The 21,036-nt window shown below is 39.0% G+C and overlaps 1 protein-coding gene across 1 annotated transcript; it reads left to right on the top strand.

The window, feature by feature from the left end:
* The first annotated feature begins 231 nt into the window (after positions 1–231).
* oxtr (oxytocin receptor) lies at positions 232–20,878 on the top strand. Its single transcript, XM_041816254.1, has 2 exons — positions 232–1,672; positions 20,050–20,878. Exons 1-2 carry the CDS (start codon positions 745–747, stop codon positions 20,301–20,303), a joined length of 1,182 nt encoding a protein of 393 aa, XP_041672188.1. The 5' UTR covers positions 232–744; the 3' UTR covers positions 20,304–20,878.
* Positions 20,879–21,036: the final 158 nt, after the last annotated feature.

The raw sequence follows: 21,036 nt of genomic DNA, 5'->3' as shown, positions 1-21,036 counted from the left end.
TTTCGATAAATGAAATGAGACGCCTGACTCTGATTGATTCATAGATGTCGATGATAGTGCTCAGAGGGAGCTGAAGCTCTGAGCAGCAGAGTGGGACAGAGGGGCTCCTGCTGAATGACTCACATCGCCCCCTAGTGGATGTAAGTGGTCTCCCTGTTTACTGTCTGAACCGTGGACAGATATAACAGGCTTATGTGCTGTGGTGCTAGCCATTCTGTTTCTCACCAGAGCTGATGGAGCGAGATGACTTCTGCTGCAATATTGTTTGTTTCCTGTTTTATTTTTTCAGCTTAGAGTTTGATTTAGATTTTTAAAGTATCCTGATACTGCCTATTTATTTTTTTTATACATTTTATTCGACCTAAGAGCTGCTATACTTTGGATTTACACATACTTTAATTTTGAAGAGTTATTGATCAGAGAGGTGAAAACCTTATATTTTCAAACTTTTGTTTTTTCTGTTTTGTGGCTCCAGGGTGTACATTCCTGCCACTTCAGTTCTCTCATTTTTGCGCAAAGATATTCTGCATTTAATTTGGATAAGAGGGCAAATTGCACTGCGTCTGTCATGACCCTTGATTTTCCAGAAAGAATGGGTGATTGACATTCAACTTAGGCAGCATGTTTTGAGTCTCTCCGCTCGTCTTGTCACCGTTGTGGCCGCGTGAAAGACTTCAGGTGACAGTTGGAGCCGTTGCATGACTGCACAACCCTGACGCATCTGCAGAGCACCAGACTGCGGCAATGGAAACTATCACAAACGAAAGTGACTTTTGGCACTTCAACGAATCCTGGCGGAACTCGAGCCTCCTGAACGGGACCGGTTTGCTGAACCAGACAAACCCTCTGAAGCGGAATGAGGAGGTGGCGAAGGTGGAAGTGACTGTGCTCGCTCTGGTGCTGTTTCTGGCGCTGGCGGGGAACCTGTGCGTCCTGCTGGCCATCCATACCACCAAACACAGCCAGTCCCGCATGTATTACTTCATGAAGCACCTGAGCATCGCAGATCTGGTTGTTGCCATATTTCAAGTTCTCCCTCAACTTATCTGGGACATTACATTTCGGTTCTATGGACCGGACATCCTGTGCAGGTTGGTGAAATACCTACAGGTCGTTGGGATGTTCGCCTCCACCTACATGCTGGTTTTGATGTCCGTGGACAGGTGTTTGGCCATCTGTCAGCCTCTTCGGTCTTTGCACAGAAGAAAAGACCGTTTCTATGTGATCTTTTCCTGGGTGCTGAGCCTGCTCTTCAGTATCCCACAGATGTTCATTTTCTCCCTGATAGAGGTGGGCTCTCCTGGATCAGGAGTGTACGACTGCTGGGGAGACTTTGTCATGCCATGGGGAGCCAAAGCTTACATCACATGGATCAGCCTCACTATATACATCATACCTGTGGCGATACTGAGCATTTGTTACGGCTTGATAAGCTTCAAAATATGGCAAAACTTTAAACTGAAAACCAGACGGGAGCAGTGCATCAGCCTGACCCCCAAAGCCTCCAAAGGAAACACGCTGGCGCGCGTGAGCAGCGTAAAGCTCATCTCCAAAGCGAAGATCACCACGGTGAAAATGACTTTTGTTATCGTTGTGGCTTACATCGTCTGTTGGACCCCCTTCTTCTCAGTCCAGATGTGGTCTGCGTGGGATCCAGCTGCGCCTCGTGAGGGTGAGTTAAATCTCACAGTGTGATATTACACTTATGCGCGCAGATGCAGCTCAAAGGCTGGTGAAGATTTACAAAATCATTACACATATGATACATTATGAAACAATAAAATAAAAACAGTATTCTGTTTTTTTTTATTAATTTACGTGTCAGTGATACACGGTGGTTAGGTGGTTTCTTAACTGCCTCATCCTTCGAGTCATGCGCATCTTTACGCACAGAGGTGCCACCGGTGGCTCAACACCCTGGCAGGGAAAACAGCTTGAGATCTGTCAGTTTTTAGTTTAAGCTGTGTATTCTTGTCGCTCAGGTGCTGGATTGAAATCCTCTTTATTTAAAAGGGTGCTGGTTTTTAGCGCGAGGGTGCGGTGCAAATGACAGAGATGACAGTGACATAGCTGATCTCAGCTGGAGGTTTGACTCTTGGAAACAAAATGGCCCCAAAAACTGGAGTAGAAATAAGGGATTTTTAACCTATCAGTTTAAAAATAAATACTTGGCATCGAGCAATAGGTTTCAAAAATCATAACATTTTTACTACAAAGAACAAATGAAGAAGTAATCCCAGGGCAGCATGGTTAATGTGTAACTCCAGGTCAGATTTTATAGTATAGTTGATGATCCGTTGATTAGGAAACGATTGAGAAGTTAATGGGGCTTTACTCTGTTTGTGGATCCAAAAATATGTGAAATACTGAGCTGTCACTTTGTTGTCCCTTATTAATATATCATAATCTCTGATCAATTGTCTAAATCAATAACGGAAACGTGGCTTTGGACCTGCAATAAAACTAAAAAGATCATGCTTTCCTTTTTGAATTAATAGGTGAACTTAATGCTCATTATGCACTAAAGGTCCAGTGATGCCCACCAGCCCCAGCTCTGAGATCCTCTTCTTTAAAGCATCACAGGCAAAACAATCAAATATTCTGGCAACTTAACAAATAAAAGCCAAAAAAGTATTTCAAGGTTGCTCAAGGATTTATTTTTGCCATTTTGGAAACAATTTAGACATGGTGGTGATGCTTCCCCAACCAAAAACAGCAATCTTTGCATGACGATGCTGATCCTTCATGTGTATTATAAGATCTGAGAAGTGCCTCAAAACTACTGGTGGCAGAGCATCAGCCTGCAAGACTAAGTACATCAAATTCAAACCCATAAGGTATTAAAGTTTCACCGTTGAAGTGTGGCTAAAATATGATGGCCTTATGTTAATTTTATGTGGAAATTTAAAAGACTCAGAAATCTTACTGAGAATGACCCCCTCGGTATCCCCTCCTCAGAGATGAGCTCAGAGATGACATGAGATCCCCCAAGTTATTAGATTGTTTGTGAGTAATATAGATAAGTTAACACAAAACATACCCAATAATGCTATGGAAGTATAACTTAGTGCAAATGGAAAATAGATAAGTGTTTAAAAATGGGCATCTGTTGATAAGAAATAAGGGACAAGAAGTGAAAGTAATGGTTAGTAAAACAAGATGCATGTTATCCTGCCACCTCATGGTCATAACTGAAGACAGACAACAACACAGCTCCTGCTATGCTTAGCATTTAATCTGTTCAACCTCCATGCTTGGCTTCAACGAAGATCATCGTGGAGGCTGTAGAGCATACATGCAGGAATAAGCTGATTTCTAACCATCTAGTCCAGGTGTGTTAATCCAACTATGAGAACAAGAAAAAGAAATATCACTTCCATACTGTCATTATCTCCTCCTGGGCCAAAGAGCTCAGAGATGACATGAGAGATCCCATAAGTTATTTGTGTGTGATTTAAGTATGTAAAAAATACATGATAGGATAAATAACAATTGAATATAATTGAATGTAGATGAATAGAAGTCAAAACTATTTCATAACTCAAACTAAGTGTTTATCATCAACAATTCACAAAACAATAAAAAGCAAAATAAAACATGTTTTTGAAAGGAATGATCATCATCATTTTAACCCTTTACAGGGCAAGGAACCACATATGGTCATTTCAGTAGACTTTCTTCATGGCCTTCCCTAACTCTCTGTGATAGAGCAGAACCAGAATGATTTTTTCACAGTCGAACAGTGGAGATCAGTCAATGTCACAGAAAGTGACATCACAGTGTCTGACTAATAATCAGCGGCCCAGAGCGTCTCAAACTTCCTGTTTACTCCAGAGCTAAAAGAAAATGCAGCTTTACATCACTTTTGTTCCCAAAGAAATGACCCTGAAATCTGAACTGACCCCGATAAGCTGATGAAACTCAAACATTATAAAGGTGAAGGGTAGTTGTAAATGTCATGATAGGTTTTGTTTACACAGGATTTCTAACAACTACTGCAATTTTAGAGTGATTAATGGAGGAACCATATTTGGACATATGCCAAATTAGGAGTGTAAAATTGCCCCCATATTGTTTATAGGATAACGTATTCTATAGTGTAATAAGATGTTGCCACAGGTTCTCGAAAATAATGAGTGATCTAGGGGTAAATTTTTCTAATTCATAGACATTTTTTTTTTTTTTTTTTTTTGTAAGGTTTATTTTTGGGCATTTTGTGCCTTTATTTGATAGAGGAGAGGAAAGTGGATAGAGTTGGAGGCAGGGAGGAGGCGTGCGGTGGAGGGCCTCGGACCGGATTCGAGCCCGGGCCGCCCGCATACAAGGGGCGTGTGCCTTATCCATTCTGCCACCTGTGTCCCATTCATAGACATTTTCAAGGAATAATTATAAAAAAAGGAGTGATGTTTGGTCATATTTATAACATTCTAACAGTTTTATTATTCTAATGTGGATTTTTTCAGTTTTTATTTTCACTGTGAGCCTTATTTGTGCTAGAATTCATTTAGATATTCTATAGTTGTGATTTTTTAGGCTTACTGATGAAATTATAAAAATAAATGACAAAGATGGTAGGGTTGTTCTGATTCTAATACCAGTATCAGATTTACTTCTGATACTGCTTAAAATGCAAGTATTGGTATCGGTGAGCCCATAAGTTTTGGCACTGATCCAATACCGTTCTGTTTAACTTTATATTTTACTTCGTTTAGCCATACTAACTGTTAGCGCTATAAACCACAAATCAATTCTTCTTCGCTGCCGGAAAGAACTGCATGCTGCTGTTTTTAGATCAGCGAAGAAGAAGCAAAGGACCCACTCCATCAGCAGAGAATGTCTGTGTGACAGTTTTTCTCTGAATGTGATTGTTAAAACACCTTCAAGACCAGCGCTGTCGTACCAGACATGTCAGTTAGCCAGAAGTTAAATATCTTTTGAACCATAAATCGTTGCCTATTACTTGTTTTTCTTCTTGAAGCTAGCCATTGTGCCTGATGCTATTGATGCCTTTGAGTCCCTTACAGCAGCATTTTCAGTGAGCCTGGAACTCGTGTGACTTTTGGGAACTTTAATGATTAAATCCACACCAGCAAACACGATACTGAACGTCTTTTTATCCATTTTAATAGCCTTACGGTCATTTATTAGTGCTAGCTGGAATGCTAACTCTAATGCTAACCTTCAAATTGTTTACCCTTCGTGAGGCTCAGTCAACCAATGCCAGGCTGTTCCGTAATCATGTCATGCTGCCCAAATAGAGCATAATGGAGAGAGAGACAGAGATGCATCCTGAGATGCAGCCCCCTCTATTATTTTTAATTTAATATTTAGCAGTAAAACTCAATAATCAGCAGGATAATAACTTTAGGGTCAAAGAGATGCTGTACATAATTATTCTATTTGTTTAGCCATGTTCTGAGTCAAATACAGGTCTAAAATAATTTACTAGTCTGCACAGTCAGTCCAGAAAGTTCACACTGGTATCAGATCAGTAGTCGGTATTGGCCGATACCTCACACCTTTAACCTGACACGCCAGATGGATGTGTTTCACACATCCATCTGGGATAACTTCAATAGGAAAGGTTTGGGAAAAGGTAGAGACTTTGAAAAAAGTATGATTGGGTGAACGTTCTGTCACATCTCTATGGGCCAATAAGAGCAACAAAACACGTGCCATAGCTGCTATCAAGCTGCGCGTGCGCAGAAACATGGTGACTATAGACATGTAAGTACTTGACTTTTGTGGTTTTTGAAAAGAAGACAACTCACTGCTGTTCTTTGTTCTTCTTTTAACAAAGAAATGTTAACAATTTCTGATAAAACTGGCGCTTTAGCAGCATCCACGCTAATGTCTTCCGCCATAATGGCATCGGCCTCTTGCTGCTGCTCGTTTACTTCACGACTCTGCCGTGCCCCAAAGTACTGCCCCTTGTCCCTGATTGGTTCTGTCACTTTCTAACCGAACCCAAACGGTTCAGATGGGAGCTTAACAAGATGGATTCGCCAGTGAAAAACAAGGAAATGGGCGTATCCATCTGCTGTACAAGGTTATCACACCTTGGTATCAGAATCGTACCGGGAAGGAAAAAATGGAATCGGAACATCCCTAATAGATCATCACTGCTAAAATTAACTTAGTGAGTCAATTTGAAACTATTATATGTTTTCTGTAAGAAATATAAGATAAGATTGGATGATAACTCCATTAATAATACATTATTCTGAAGCCAAACATGTCTTGCCTCCAAAAGAGGTCAAAATGTAAAGACAACCTCAACAAGTGTCATTATGAACCTCTAAATAAATTATTTGTCCAAAATAAATAGTATGTATGTTAATAGGTTAAATTTGTAAGTAAAAACTCCTTTGACTTTAAGTGTGTTTATTTTTCCATAAATTGCATCTTGATATACACACACATTATGGATTTTTTTTCTTTTTTAAGCATAAAAGTGCAAGGGACCAAATATGATCACTTCACTGACCTTGATTTTATATTTAATGATGTAAAATATATAGTGAAGTTACAAAAGTTAAAAAAAAAAAGTCATGGGATGTAAACCAATTACATACCAAGGCTTCAGTTTTGAATTTTAAAGTATTTCAATAAGTGCCCTAGAAATGTTACGGGTCGGTTCAAATGGATTGTGAGTTATAATTGAGATAGAATATTTTTGAATAGTTATATATCCTCTGCTTTTTAATTAAATTAGATCATTATCTTTGGGTAGAACCAAAACTTTGTCAACTTCTGTCAACAACTGTTTAGAAAGTGTGCAAGAGTTTGCTTGCATTTTTGGTTATGAAACAAGAAAATAATCAATATTGGTTGCATAGGACTTCTGTTTTGTTGCTATGGTATTGAAAAACATATATATATCCTTGACTTTTTTTTTACAAGTATTACACTGAAGTTTAAAATTCCAGTAGTAGACAACCCTACCATCTAATATGTCTAACCTTAATGGAGAAGGTTATTGTGAATGTTTAATTAACAAAGAGCCTGTCTACCTATAGACTTTGCTAAATGGCACAGGTTACAGGTCATATGGTGTTGGGTTATTAACATCTCCATATCACTACATGAAGTACAAAAAAGTCACTCATGTCTAAGCACTATGATGATAGTTATTTTTTTAAAGACTCCATTCATGCTGCTTCAGGGTTACTCAGACACCCATCACACTCCAACAATACTCCTCCTGTGTGATAAGAAGCATCACTGATAAGACCTTTAAAGTGCTAAAGCTGCATACATAAAATCCCACGTTTCCTGTGAGCCTCCTCCTCTTCATCGTCCTCCTCCTCCTCACGCTGCAGGGACCTAGTGACGGCTAATCATTAATCAAATTAGTGTGCGCCACCACGCGCTGAGCAGCTTGTATTTGTGCCTGTGGGGCACGTTGGAGTGCGTCGTTGACATTTAACCACAATGGCCCACTAAGCAGCCACTTAGCAGCCATTTACTGTATGTGCTCCCTATATTTATCGATCCACTGAGCCAGGACCACACCCATAAAACAAGACAAGATTTAATGTGCCAGTCTGACTTCACACTGGTTCTCCCCTGAGCCTATTTTTCCTCCTGCAATTACTCCATTCTATTAAGGTGCACTTTAGTAATTGGCCCTATTGCAAAATAGGCTTATGAAAAGCCAAGGTGTGTTACATTTGAAAGTGCTTTATTATTGATGTTTTGTGTAGGTTGAGCCCCCCAGTCATTTCATTTACACAGTGAAGCTATTACTGTAGCTCCAAAAGTCAGGCCGTATCATCAACATCTAGAAGGGCTGATGGGCCAGAGCTCATCATGAGATGGGCTTGTCTGAAGTGGAAATGTATGTTGTAGTCTGACAAGTTCATGTTTCAAATTGTTTTTAGAATCAATGTTCGCTGAGTCCTCTGAGCTAAGAGGTCAATCTAGATTGTTTGTGATGGTGAGGGGGTGTATTAGTATCCATGGCATGGGTAACTTGCACATCTGGGGGGACTCCATTAATACTGAGAGGTACATACAGGTTACGGAGCAATATGCAGTGCTGGTACAAAGTATTTGCCCCCACGCTGATTTCTTATTTTGCAATACAAAATTCAGTTTTTAAATGACGATTTCATTAGTTAAGGGCAAAAGTCATCCAAACTTACCTCAGTGAACCTCAGTGAGAGCCATTATCCACTAATGGAGAAAACTTGGAACAGAGGTGAATCCTTCCAGGAGTGGCTGGCCTGCAACAATTACTCCAACAGTGCATTGACGACTCATCCAGAGGCCACAAAAGAACCCAGAACAACATTTTAAGACCTTCATGCCTCACTTGACTCACCTTAGGTCAGTGTTCATGACTGAAGAAGAGAGGAATACAAAGGCTTGTCTCACATTTGACTAAAAACATCTTGATGATCACCCAAGACTTTTGGGAAAATATTCTGTTGACTGACGAGAAAAAAGTTGAACTTTTTGGAAGGTGTGTGGCACGTTACTTCTGGAGGAAAACTAACACAGCATTTAAAAAGAACATCATACCAACAGCCAAACATGGTGGTAGCAGTGTGATGGTCTGGGGCTGCTTTGCTGCTTCAGGACCTGGACCACTTGCTGTGATTGATGGAGCAATGAATTCTGCTGTCTACCAGAAAATCCTGAAAAAAGAATATCCGGTCATCAGTTCGGACCTCAAGCTCAAGTGCTGCAGCAGAAAAATTAACTGAAACACACCAGCAGGTCTACCTCTGAATAGCTTTAAAAACACAAAATGTAGGTTTTGGAAGGGCTTGGTCAAAGTCCCGACTTTAAACTGATTTAGATAATGTAGCATGACCTTAAACAAGCTGTTCATGCAGGAACACCCCCCCCCCCCCCCAGTGTGGCTGAATTAAAACAATTCTGCAAAAATGTGTGGTGTAAAATTCCTCCAAAGATATGAGTGAGAAACTCATTGCCAAGCATCTAAAATGCTTGCTTGCATTTTTGCAGCTGGGGGTGACAGAACCAGTTATTAGGTTTGGAGGGCAATTCCTTTTTCACACAGGACCAGGTAGGTTTGGATGGCACTTGCCTTTAACAAATGAAACCATTATTAAGAATCATGTTTAGAAGAGCTGCATCAATATGTGCACAGCACAAGTGTAAGTTACAGACACACAACACAAAACAACCATAGATCATCCAATCCTGATTCATGGAGCTGAAAGTCACCAGTCAAAGCAACCTGCTACAACCTGCTTTAGAAAAGTAAAATTTAGAATCAAAACTTTCCGGGTGCTCAGCTCCTAAAGACTCTGACATGTAGACATTTTTCAAGTGTTCAGTACTCCTACCAAAACATTTTCTTTTGTGCATAATTCATTAAATTAACAACAATGTGGGTTTCTCACACAAAATATATCTGTTTTCAACAAACATGCTGTGGTTCATCATCATTATCATATGTAGTAGCCATTCCCATTGTCTGGCATGTTTACCTGCCTCTTACAGATCAGCACCTTTACCTGCCCGATCACATCGTCACAACAGCTTTTTAAAGGCTTGAGGGTATATGTACAAAGCCAGCGTTTTTTTTGCTCTGGCAGCACTTTTCCTTGACAAAAAAGTCTAGTCCAGAATGCCAGCGTGCTGCATCCTGCACACAAAAATGCCCTTGGCGCTGGTTATTTTTTTATTTATTTATTTTTTTTGTGGTGACACTCTCAGTGCACTTGCTTGAAAAGTTTAACTGTTGGAGCAGCACAGTGCTCATCAATGTTGTTTTTCCCCTCACTGGCAAAAAGGAGTGCACTGTCACCGCCCGCTCACCAAAATGACAACACCCCTCATTTGGGTGAGAACAAGCCCAGAGACTGAATGGTGGTAGAATTACTTTAAAACATTATGGTCCAATGGTTAAGCTCAGATATAAAGTATGTGGTGTCAGTTCTCCAGTCACAGGATGGGCTTTTTGTCTTTTTTGATGGAGAGAGTCTGAACAGACACTCATATAAACCTCTTACACCTATTACTTTATCTATTTAATAACATTACAATGACAGTCCCTGTTCAGATGGCAGATGGTTCAATGGCCGAGGAGAAACTATTCAAATTCGTTTTTTTAAGGTACAATTTTAAAGGTATTATGTATTAGCAGATGTTAAAAGTTGCAACAATGCAACAATGATGGTGAGAAGTGCTGTGACGTGCGATTTGATTAACATGTCGAGTCCAGTCTTATTCAGACTTACACAGTTGTTTGACTTTTTTAACTGCACGTAAACTTTAGTGAGGAGAAAGTAAAGACACTCAAACTTTCAGGCCTTAGTTCTTCTGTGTTTTATATTCTAAGTTGCAGCTGACTGGTTGTGTGCCTCTTTCATTTTCCACCTTTTGTTCTTTACACCAGCTGTTTACACTTTGGAGCTAAAAATGTTGCAAAATACATTTAGCTGTTCCAATTCTTCCTCTCTGTGCAGGCGTTTGTCAGGATGCAGTGATGAACTGACAGTAATTGGCTCAGATGTTTCATCTCACTGTGGCACAGACAGTTACAGAAGAAACAAAAGAGCAACGGAGGTGCTCCAGGCTTTGACTGGGAAACAAAGAGAGGGGGGAGGCTAATGTTCGATGCTTTTTCTTCCACGTGATCGGCACTCAGAAAGGCCAGGATTGGCAGTGACACGTGCCAGTGTTTGTGTACAGAAGATAGGCTGTAGTGTCACCTGTGTGTGTAGATAAAGTGCCCATTAGAGTCATACTCAGAAAAAGTGAGCCCTGAACACACATGAGAACAGAGACATGTTTCAAATACTGCACACATGATGTTGAACAACCACAGACAGTTTCAGGTTAAAATGTGCTCATATGGTAGGATTTTGAACATTTTTTCTTTTGGTTTGTTTGTTTTTGTGGTTATTTGTTAATAATTAAATTAAAGCAGTTTAGTCAGTAAAATAAATAATTTTTGAGAAGGGCTGCACCTTTAAATGTGTTCCAGTTGTTTTGATCAGGATGGCAAATCTGGAGCACTGACGTAAGCAGGGCTGGCATGAAGAGTGTTACCGGCCTCGAGTCTGTCTTTTTAAGTTGGTAACTGATGGGTGATGCTCCAGTTCGGGAACCAGTCCTCACATGTGTTTATGTATAAAGACACCCACTTGGAGGTTAGACTGCTTACCTGCTGAATTAGCCAGGGCTGCAAGTTAATGGCAATAAAAGAACCAAGCTGTCCTGTACCATGGTTAGAATCAATCAGGCTGATAGAGATAACAACAGCCTTTACATACAACTAATATTAAATGTATAGAAAAGATTTTAGATTTTGGGTTTGGTAGATTATTTCTTTGTTGTAACAATGCTTCTTGGCAATAAATCTTATACAGTTGGAAAGCCTGTTTATTTCCCTTTCAGATGGTGCCACATTTGTAAGGAACATGCATTTGTGGGATGAGCAGCAGAGCTAAGTATGTGGGTTGCACAGATGGAAAATTTTCCAAATCATCTCTGCCAATGCCAAACAGCTTATTTTGCTGTTGGTATTGACTCTTGTTTAAAGCATCTGGCACCTGTGAGCATGGGCCTTGCCACAGTGGTCAGTAGATGTCTGCTCCAAGAATCAGTATCCTAGGTTAGACCGATCTGTATAGGGCCCGTGCAATAGGGCTATTTCAAGCTGGTGTTCCACAAAACAAAGGTGCTGCATTATTTGGAGTGAGCCCTAGTACCATCTACAAACTGAAGGTTAAGTTCCATATAACAAGGGATGCCAGAGACAGGTCACGAAGGGGGCATCCCAGGGGGACAACACTCCCCATTTTCTCATCCTGTCAGCACTTAGGAATGGTAGTCTGTCTTCTACAAATTTAATGTCAAGGTTTACAGGACAATATGGCCAACGGCTCTCTGCCCAGACAATGTGGAACAGACTGCACACAGCCAATATATGGTCTTATAGGGCTGCAAGGAGGCCTGTCATGACTGCCCTTCACTGTCAGGCCTGTTTGCGCTGGTGTCAGCAACACATGCACTGAAACATGAACATGTGGAGGGATGTTATGTTCAGTGATAAGTCCAGAGTCTACCTACGCCAGTTGTATCAAAGGATGAAAATGTGGAGAAGACCTGAAGAACGCTATGCTGATTGCTGCACCGATAGAGTAACATCTTTTGGTTGAGGCAGTGTGATGGTGTGGGGCGGCATCTCCCTTACTGCCAAAACAAGGCTTGTCATCATTGGAGGTAATATCAATGCAGAGAGATATCAAGATGAGACTCTGCAGTGGCAATCCCATATCTCCATAGTCTGGGACCAAACTCTATCCTACAAGATGACAGCGCTCAACCTCACAAAGTGGAGTTTATCAGAGAGTACCTCCAGAATTTGGGAGTGGAGAGGATGGAATGGCCTGCCAGCAGTCCTGACCTCAACCCCATTGAGCATTTGTGGGATCAGCTTGGGCGTGCTGTTTGTGCCAGAGTGACCAACACAAACACATCGGCTGACTTGCAACAAATGCTGGTTGAAGAATGGGATGCCATCCCACAGCAGTGTGTGACCAGGCTGGTGACCAGCTTTAGGAGGAGGTGCCAGGCTGTTGTGGCTGTGTATGGTTCTTCCACACACTATTGAGGCTCCTGTTTGTTAAATGAATAAATTGGTAAATTACCAATGTGCCATTTTTCTTCAGACTTCAATCATCAAATCCACCAAACAAGAGTGAATCAATGGCAGAATAAGCCGTCTGGCATTGGCAAAGAGGAGCTAGCAAATTTTTCATGGGCGCAACCCACATACTCAGCTCTGCTCCTTATCCCACAAATGCACATTCCTTACAAATGTGGCACCATTTACAAGGGAAATAAACAGGCTTTCCAATGGTTAAAGATTTATTGGCAAGAAGAATTGTTACAATTCTTTTAAAAGATTCTATAAAGACATAAAAAATTAGATGTGAGTTAAACCTCACAATTCAAAGAACTAAGAAAAAGAAATGGGCTACATTTAAATGCAAAGAAAGCCATTAATGCCCTTTAACATATCCCAGCTATTTGTCTTCAACATGGTAATCATAGTAAAGAGCTTGGGGGTGGCCAATCAGACTCCACAGGTGGCACAAGTCACCCTGGCCACTCTTAGATCCATGATTTGTGAGGTGCATTTCTCAAAAAAGCATTATCATTTAAATATTTAACAATGCACTCAACACATGATCCAAGACCTGCAATACCATGTTCAAGTCATGATTTTATCATGATTTTCTGCCATTTCCTTTCTTAATAAAGAAGTAAGATTGAAGTAAAACTATTAATAAATGTTATGATTTTTTTTCAGTTCACTGACAATAAAATCATTAAGTATCATATTTTGTAATTATTCTTTGTACATTTGAGGTAGTAGTTACTTTTTATAATTTTTCTCTAAGAAAATGAAACAAATGAAAGAATAAACAGAGAAAGTGTTACAGCAGTGTTTTTGTAATTGGAGCACACAAAGTATTCTTTTATGTCTGTTAAAGTTCCTCAACTTAATATATCTTTACTTGAACCAATGTTTAATTCTATCTCATTGTACTCTTTACATGATTTTTAATGTGTAATCATTATATATGGCCTGCCAACTTATACAAATATTGATACAGCTGCAGACCTCAAACACAGATCCTGATATAACAAGGTTCCTTGAATGTAATCTCTATTATTTTACAGTGTAGTATTTACAAAGTGTGTTACATGAAACTTTTGATAAACATCAGATGGCAGGAGTAATGGAAGTTGAATTTCTTCCCTTCAGGCCCATAGTTACAACAAAGTACATAGTTTCATAAATGTGTCAGTGACTGGCTCCATCTTAGAAACCATTACCTGTGTTTCTCAGAGATTCACCAGATAAAAATTTGTGGGTTTTGTTCTTTTTCTGCCATCAATCATCCTGACGCCTCCACATAAATGGAGCTTTATGACTTCAAGGTTTCTGGCTGTCCTTAAAAGGCTGCTTCCAGCAGAAACAGGATGTAATTGCAGAGTCCTTAAGCAGACTCCCACACTTCTTCTGCCTGACCCATTAGAGAATGGTTCATAAATCTCAACATCAAATTTGTCGTGAGGATAAAAGGTTGACATTAATCTTTCTGTCTAAAACTCATCAAGAAAATGCAAGTGCTTACACAATGAATGCATGGTGCTAACAGGGCTGCCTCTGGCCAAAGTGAAGCCCTAAGCAAACTCCGGTATAAGGAGCCCCCTACACTGCATGAAGCCCTCTACCTATTGTTATCATCAGCAGCTTACCTTTTGTTAAAACCCGTAAAAAATTATTTGTTTTCACTGTGATTTTAAAACAGCAGATCTGTGTGAGGACATTTGATGTTTAGCCTATTAATTCATGATCAGAACCAATGTGGGAATTTCACTGACTTTTATTATAAATTCTCGAACTAAACAATGGCAGAAGTTGAAATTTGACAAGAGATGTTGCACAACAACAATAGATTTACATGAGAGATGTAATGAAAAAGCTGTCTTAGCAGAGAGAGAGAGAGTCAGTCAGAGCCAGCAGACATTGTGCACTTATTAATTGATCACAGATGGAACAGATCTCCAAAAATAGATATCTTCTGGGTAAATTTACTATCGTGTGATACCCACTTAAAGATTATGTTTTGGTTAACGCTGTATACCTTGTTCGTATTTACTTTGCTGACAAAGCCAATTAAAAAATAAAAGTAAAAAACCCCACTTAAATACAGACCATATTATCATTATTATTGTTGTTATTATTAGTAGTAATTAAATAACTTATCTTTTTTGTCGATATATTATTATTATCATTTTTATATTTGATTTATTATTTATCATCATTTCAATTTCAATTATGAATTTTTACATTGCTTTGGTAATGAAACTGTTGATGTTATCATACCAAATGAAATACTTTTTGAAAACCTCAAACAATGCGAGATCCCCCACAGATGATTTGAGACAAAATTGGACTAGTAATGTACCATATGATTTTTCTGTACTAAATTTTTTTTGTTTTGTTTTCTTTCAGAAAATGTTCTTATCAAGCTCATTCAGTGTGATTTTTAGATAACTGAGCACAAACCTAATTTGCTGTAAACCTTTAAAGTTCCAGAAGCTCTTAAATTTTTATATTTATATTGCACCTCTGACTCACCATTAAGGAGCTCTGACAATCAGGAACTTAACCATTTTCAGCTCCCTTTTAGGCTCTTCAGTCTTATTCTGGATATCCAGAGGATGGTTTCCTGTCCCATTCCTCTAAGCTTTTTCAGAGTGACATCAGTGATGCCTATTATTTCACATTTAACAGCTTTAAAAGGACCCATTAAGTAGAGGACAAAACCACCAGAAGGTTAAAGCCTGACTCAAACACTCTCACAAGTTCACAAAAGAATCTGTGTGCACAAACATCCCCCCCTGCTAAATAGGTCCCTCTGATGCTGACTCACACTAGGAGTTTTATTGATCTGCATTAAAGCCCGGTGTTCAATCTGCAAGTCTTCTATTTTTTATTGGGACCAGCTCCTTTATAGTACAAGCGCTGAAAAACACAAAACAGGGCCTTCTGATTAAGGAGACTACTCAAAGGGGTTTTAAAGGTAAAAATGTGAATTAGATTACAGCTAATTCCCATTTAAAAACAGCATTAATAGTTTCTGTTAATGAATTAGTGAAGAGCCTTTGAGGCTTTTTAGTCTGAGCCCTGACACTCAGAATGATACACCACCCAGGGGATGGTAATTCTGCCTTTTCATTTGCTGTGCGATTTATCATTCTCTGGTGAAAGACATCATCAGCTAATTCAGAGAAGACGTCTCTGTAATTGCCCTCCCCATTATTCAAATTAGTTTCCAGACTCTGCGTTCTACCCTGATCAGAATGCCTCATAACAAGAAATTTGTCAGTTGCATTGTCTCCAATGAAGTGCATTCCTTCATCCATATTAGCTGCATTATAAACTACAAACCTCAATTACACAAAAGTTGGGACATTTTGTTAAATGCAACAATAATGAATACAATACAAAGACAAGATATCTAAGGTTCAAACTGATAAAATATATTTTAATATGCATACACTCTAAATTTAATGCCTGTAACACATTCTAAATAAGTTGGGATGGGGCAAGTAAAAGCAAGGAAAGTTGTGTAATGCGCAAAAACAGCTGGAACATTCAGGTGATAGCACTATGATTGGGTATGAAGGGAGTAGTCCTGAAAGGCTCAATGGTTCACAATAAATAAGGCTTGATGTTCTCCACTTTGCCATGGACTGTGTGGGCTAATAGCCAAACAGTTTATGAACATTTCCCATCATGCAGTTGCAAGGAATTCATGGATTTCACCATCTACAGTCCTTAATATCATCAAAAGATTCCAGAATTGGGGACAAGCTTAGCTCAGTTAGAGCAGGTGCCCAGAGACCGGAGTTGTTGGTGCATTAGTCCTAATTCTTGCCCATGTTTGGTGCATGTTTTCCTCATTTTCTCCTTCTGTGTTCCCTGTCTATCTTCTAATTTCCTATCAAATAAAGATAAAAAGCCCAACAACTAAAAAAAAAAAAAAAAAGATATAAAACATGGGCTCAAGAACACTCTAGAAATGTTGATACCACAGAGATGTAAACATGCTCCTGTCCCAACTTTTTTGGGACATGTTGCAGGTATCAAATTCAGAATGGTCAAATATTTGCAAAAACAATTAAGTTTACCAGTTTAAACATTACTGATTTGTCTTGTGCTATATGCAATGTAGGCCAAAAAGGGTTTTCTATCTGTCGTGTTTTAATTTACTTTTTCACTGCGTGCCAACTTTTTTGGGATAAAGAATGATATATTAATCCAAGTTCCTGAATGGATTGTGATTGCTGGTTGCCTTTTTGGGAGTGTTCTTATTTTTTAGAAATTAAATGTCTAACCTTTTAATTTCTGTCATTTTAATTTGTTTTTATTGACCCTAGAACCAAGAAGTGTCCAAACATTGATTAAAAGCCTATGACATTGTAACTGAAGGCTAATCAAATACTTTAAATTAATTCAAACCTATCCTGAAGTCAAATTAATCAAACTAGTAATGGCTGGTAATCAATTCTTAATAATGTGCATGACTTGTGTGCCCTTCCAGAGATCATTTGCTGTGAACAATTTTCGTCCGAGCCCAGAGACTGTCATTAGAGACAACATGGGAATAGCGGCAGCCACATAGACGGGCTGAGAGAAAGATTAGCAATCAGCAAGAGGAGGTTAAATATGAGATGCAAGCCAATTACGATGAATCCGAAAGTAATTTGCCAAATGTCAGAGGAATAGTGGAGTTGACGTAGCGTAAATGTCATCAAACATCCCGCTGCTGGTTACTTTGAAGCAATGTGTCGCTGTATTGTTGTGTGAGGGACATTCTCTCTTAGTCTTGGGAGTTTGTTGCTTATGGAAGCCTTTCTTTTCTTTCTTTTTTTAAGAGTTTGTCATTTACAATATGTTCTGTGTTCATCTTTCACTCTTGAGCTTGAGTGTCATTGAGCTCTCCTCATGGATCTCTGATTTCAGCACTGAGGATCTCAGACACGAATGCTTTCGCTGTCTCACACTCACACAAACATACACAGCATTTTCAGCAAATACAACCAGCAGCTAAATAATAACAAATATTCTCTGTGAGCTACAGAGAAGAGAGCTATTTTTAGTGATCTGTATCATTTGACTCAGCTGAGTCGGAGCTGGATCATTAGGCCCCCAAACAGCTCCTCATGTGGTACTATTTTAGCTTTTATTACAGCAACTAAATGTAGAGATCTTTTAAACTTATAATTGATACGTGTGGAATTATGTCATTAACTTTTTTCATTATAATTAACCAAAATATAGATTTTCCTGAATTAACCTATTTTACATGGTGTTTTGTATGGAACATTAATGTCATACACTAAGCAGACGTTGTACCTGTGGGCAAACAGTGAGGCGTAAAGAGCGTCCCTTCATTCTGATTTGGGCTATAATAAAAATTAAAGAGAGAAAGTCCCCTAAAGTTTACAAAAAAAAAAAAAAAAAAACTGGTTGCAAAGTTGTTTGCAAATGGTACATTACATCAGCTGGATGTCTGTAGATATTTCCCACCTGTTTGTCTTTTATTATTTGAGGGGATGGCACATGAAACATGCCTGCTGTTGTCATGATTATTTTAGATACTGTCTAAATTTAAACAGAAAACAGCCCTGAGGTTTGGGAATCTGCTAATGGCTCTCCTGTCACTGTTCAAGGGTTTGCAGTAGTACATATCAAACATCAGAATTTCATCCAGCCTGTCAAAAGTTGCTGATCAAGCCAGGGTCAGCCACGGTGTCTCTTATAGCCTACACTGCACAATAAAGGGCGTGCAGGAAAACCAGTGGTATTACTCAAAGCCTGGGTTAAGAATAGGCTTGAATTTGCACAGCATTGGCCTGACTTTAGATAAGGTAAGTCTGAGACACCATACAGAACAGAACAGAACAGAATTATAATTTGCCAGTGCAATGTATTTCCAGTTTTTGAGTTTTTTTTTTTTTTTTTTTTAACTTGTAAACAAAGTCTGGCAGTTACATTCATGAAATAATCGCATTGCAAACATTACAGACTTGGCAACATACCACTAAAACAATTTAGAAAATAATCAGAGGTCTAATCAGGGATTGAATTTGTAGACTCCTTTAGGGGTAGTTACACTAACAGTTGCTTTCTTTAGCTTTAGCTTGAGCTAAAGCTGACATATCTACTTTGGCTATGTAATTAATGTTACAAAATAAGCCAATGTAGCTTAATTACCCTAAGCAATGTGAGCTATAGCAAATGTATCTAGAGCTAACTTACTGTAGCTACGTAGATAACGTAGAAATGTAGCTGACATAGCTGCCTTGTGAGCTTAGCTTTAGCTATGTTAGCTATGTAGCTCCATTATCTACGTAGTTTGTGCAGCTGATGGAGCTACATAAACTATGCTACATTAGACTGTTTTCATGGAAGGTGAGCTTTTTCTTGTAAGCAGGCTGTTTAATCAGTATTATTGAATGTTTTGTAATCATCATCATGTAATCATCCATGCTAGTTGCTGTATGGCAGTTAACTTCCTGCTAGGCAGCATCCTTAGCCGATGTGAAATGCTAACATGCTCACTATGTTAATGCTATCAGGCTGATATTTCACAAATAATGTTCAATATGTCCGACTGAGTTGATTAGCAGCATTCTTACCACTAGCAAACAAGTAAGCTAACTGCTACTCAACTCTTTACACTTGCTGCTAGCTAATCATGAAAATATTAGTATGTAATGATAATCATGCAGTAATGAGAATCTCCCAGTTATGATAACAATCACATGCATGGTATGTATCTTTGTTAGTGTTCAAACTGACACTAAAGAGGAAAAGAGGAGATGGAGGGAAAGGAAAAAGAGTAAACGGGGCTATTGTTGCTCAGAGAGGATGCACTTGCTACTTATTAGCATCCTTGGCTAATGTGTGAATCCTAGCATGTTCAAAATGACAATGCATACAGGCCAAAGAATAGCAGATAATGACTTTAGCATGTTAAAATGCCAGCATTTTGCTACCTGGCTCTCCTTTAAAGCTCAGTGTAGTTATAGTTAATTGCTAATTAACACCACACACTGAGAGGTGCCTGTTAAAGGAGAGGTAGTAGGACAGTGTGTGTAGAAAAAAAGAAAAAAGAAAAAAAAATATATATATATATCTTGCAGAATTTTTTTTCAAATCCTCTGCTACAAAACTGAACATTATACTTTGAATGAGTGGCAAAATTCTGTCAAAAATCAAAATCCATAAGGGCTATATGTTGGCTAATATTTTATCATGTTGCTGGATCAGTGAAATATTACTACCAGCATCACAGAAACCTTAAATCTGCATGTAAAATCTCATAAAGTAGGTAATGCATGACGCAAATTGTGGTAAATTTAGCCAATGACTCACATTTGTACATACGCAAGTCAGTAATTCCTATAAAAACAAAGTCCTGGTTGTCTTCTGTCATCATTAACCTTTCTCTCACTCTCTCCACTCTCCTGCAGCCATGCCCTTCATCATCTCCATGCTGCTGGCAAGCCTCAACAGCTGCTGCAACCCCTGGATCTACATGTGCTTCGCTGGGCATCTTTTCCATGATCTACGGCAGAACTTTTTGTGCTGTTCCTCTCGCTACCTCAAGTCATCCCAGTGTCACTGTGAGCGTGACTTTGACTCCAGTCACAAGAGCAACTCCTCCACCTTTGTCATAAAGAGCACAAGCAGTCAGAGGAGCATTACACAGACTTCTAGCACATGAGCACCCGTCCTCTTTTCTTTTATTTAAACTTGCTTTCGCCTTTCACCACATGCTGTCGCCATATAATGTCAAGCAGCTCAACTCCCTTGGATACTTGTTCAGTCCATGGGGGGGAAAACAATAAAATGCTTAATTCTTAACTTAATTTCTTTACAATGTAAAGTGAAACTGAATAATGAAATGTACAGGTGTTAAAAAGGGTGCAACTTCCTTCAAGTAATGTGTGTGATAATCATTTTCAAGGCTGAGCAATCAACTGAATCTTTGTTTTTACATTTTTTTATTTTAGGTGTACAGTATTATGTTAAGAGAATTTTTGGATGATTTTCAACCTTAGCTGACCACACTATTGATTCAGATAAAGTAACCTGCAAAGCTTATGGACTCTGTTTGTGTGTGTTTCGATGAAATTGTTCAACTGTTCTAAATAATCTGTAAAATGATGTTCACTTTGTTACATTTGGATTGCATACATGTAAACTGTTACTGGAGCTATTGTTGGATGTGATACGTATTTTATGGCTGTCACTGCTAATGGTTTTAAAACAAAAGGTGAAAAATAAAAAAAGAATGAATGCAGCAAAAATGCCCAGACGCTTTTTCTTTACACCATTAGCGAATGCTCATTAGGGCTCTTATTGCTGGAAAGGTTGAGGAAAACCTTGGCGCAGCTGCTTGGAATGTCCTGCGAGGATGTTTGTCCACCCTGAATCAATAACGTCACTGAATTCCT

Source organism: Cheilinus undulatus, linkage group 3, assembly GCF_018320785.1.
Source record: "Cheilinus undulatus linkage group 3, ASM1832078v1, whole genome shotgun sequence".
Classification (NCBI taxonomy): domain Eukaryota; kingdom Metazoa; phylum Chordata; class Actinopteri; order Labriformes; family Labridae; genus Cheilinus; species Cheilinus undulatus.
Note: the sequence above shows the minus strand (reverse complement) of the source record. Positions and strands in the feature narration are given on the sequence as shown.

Bases quoted from the DNA above. Each gene is read 5' to 3' on its own strand.
- oxtr (XM_041816254.1), top strand. From the start codon at position 745: ATGGAAACTATCACAAACGAAAGTGACTTTTGGCACTTCAACGAATCC. The intron at 1,673-20,049 runs GTGAGTTAAATC...ACTCTCCTGCAG, and splicing joins TCCAGCTGCGCCTCGTGAGG to CCATGCCCTTCATCATCTCC.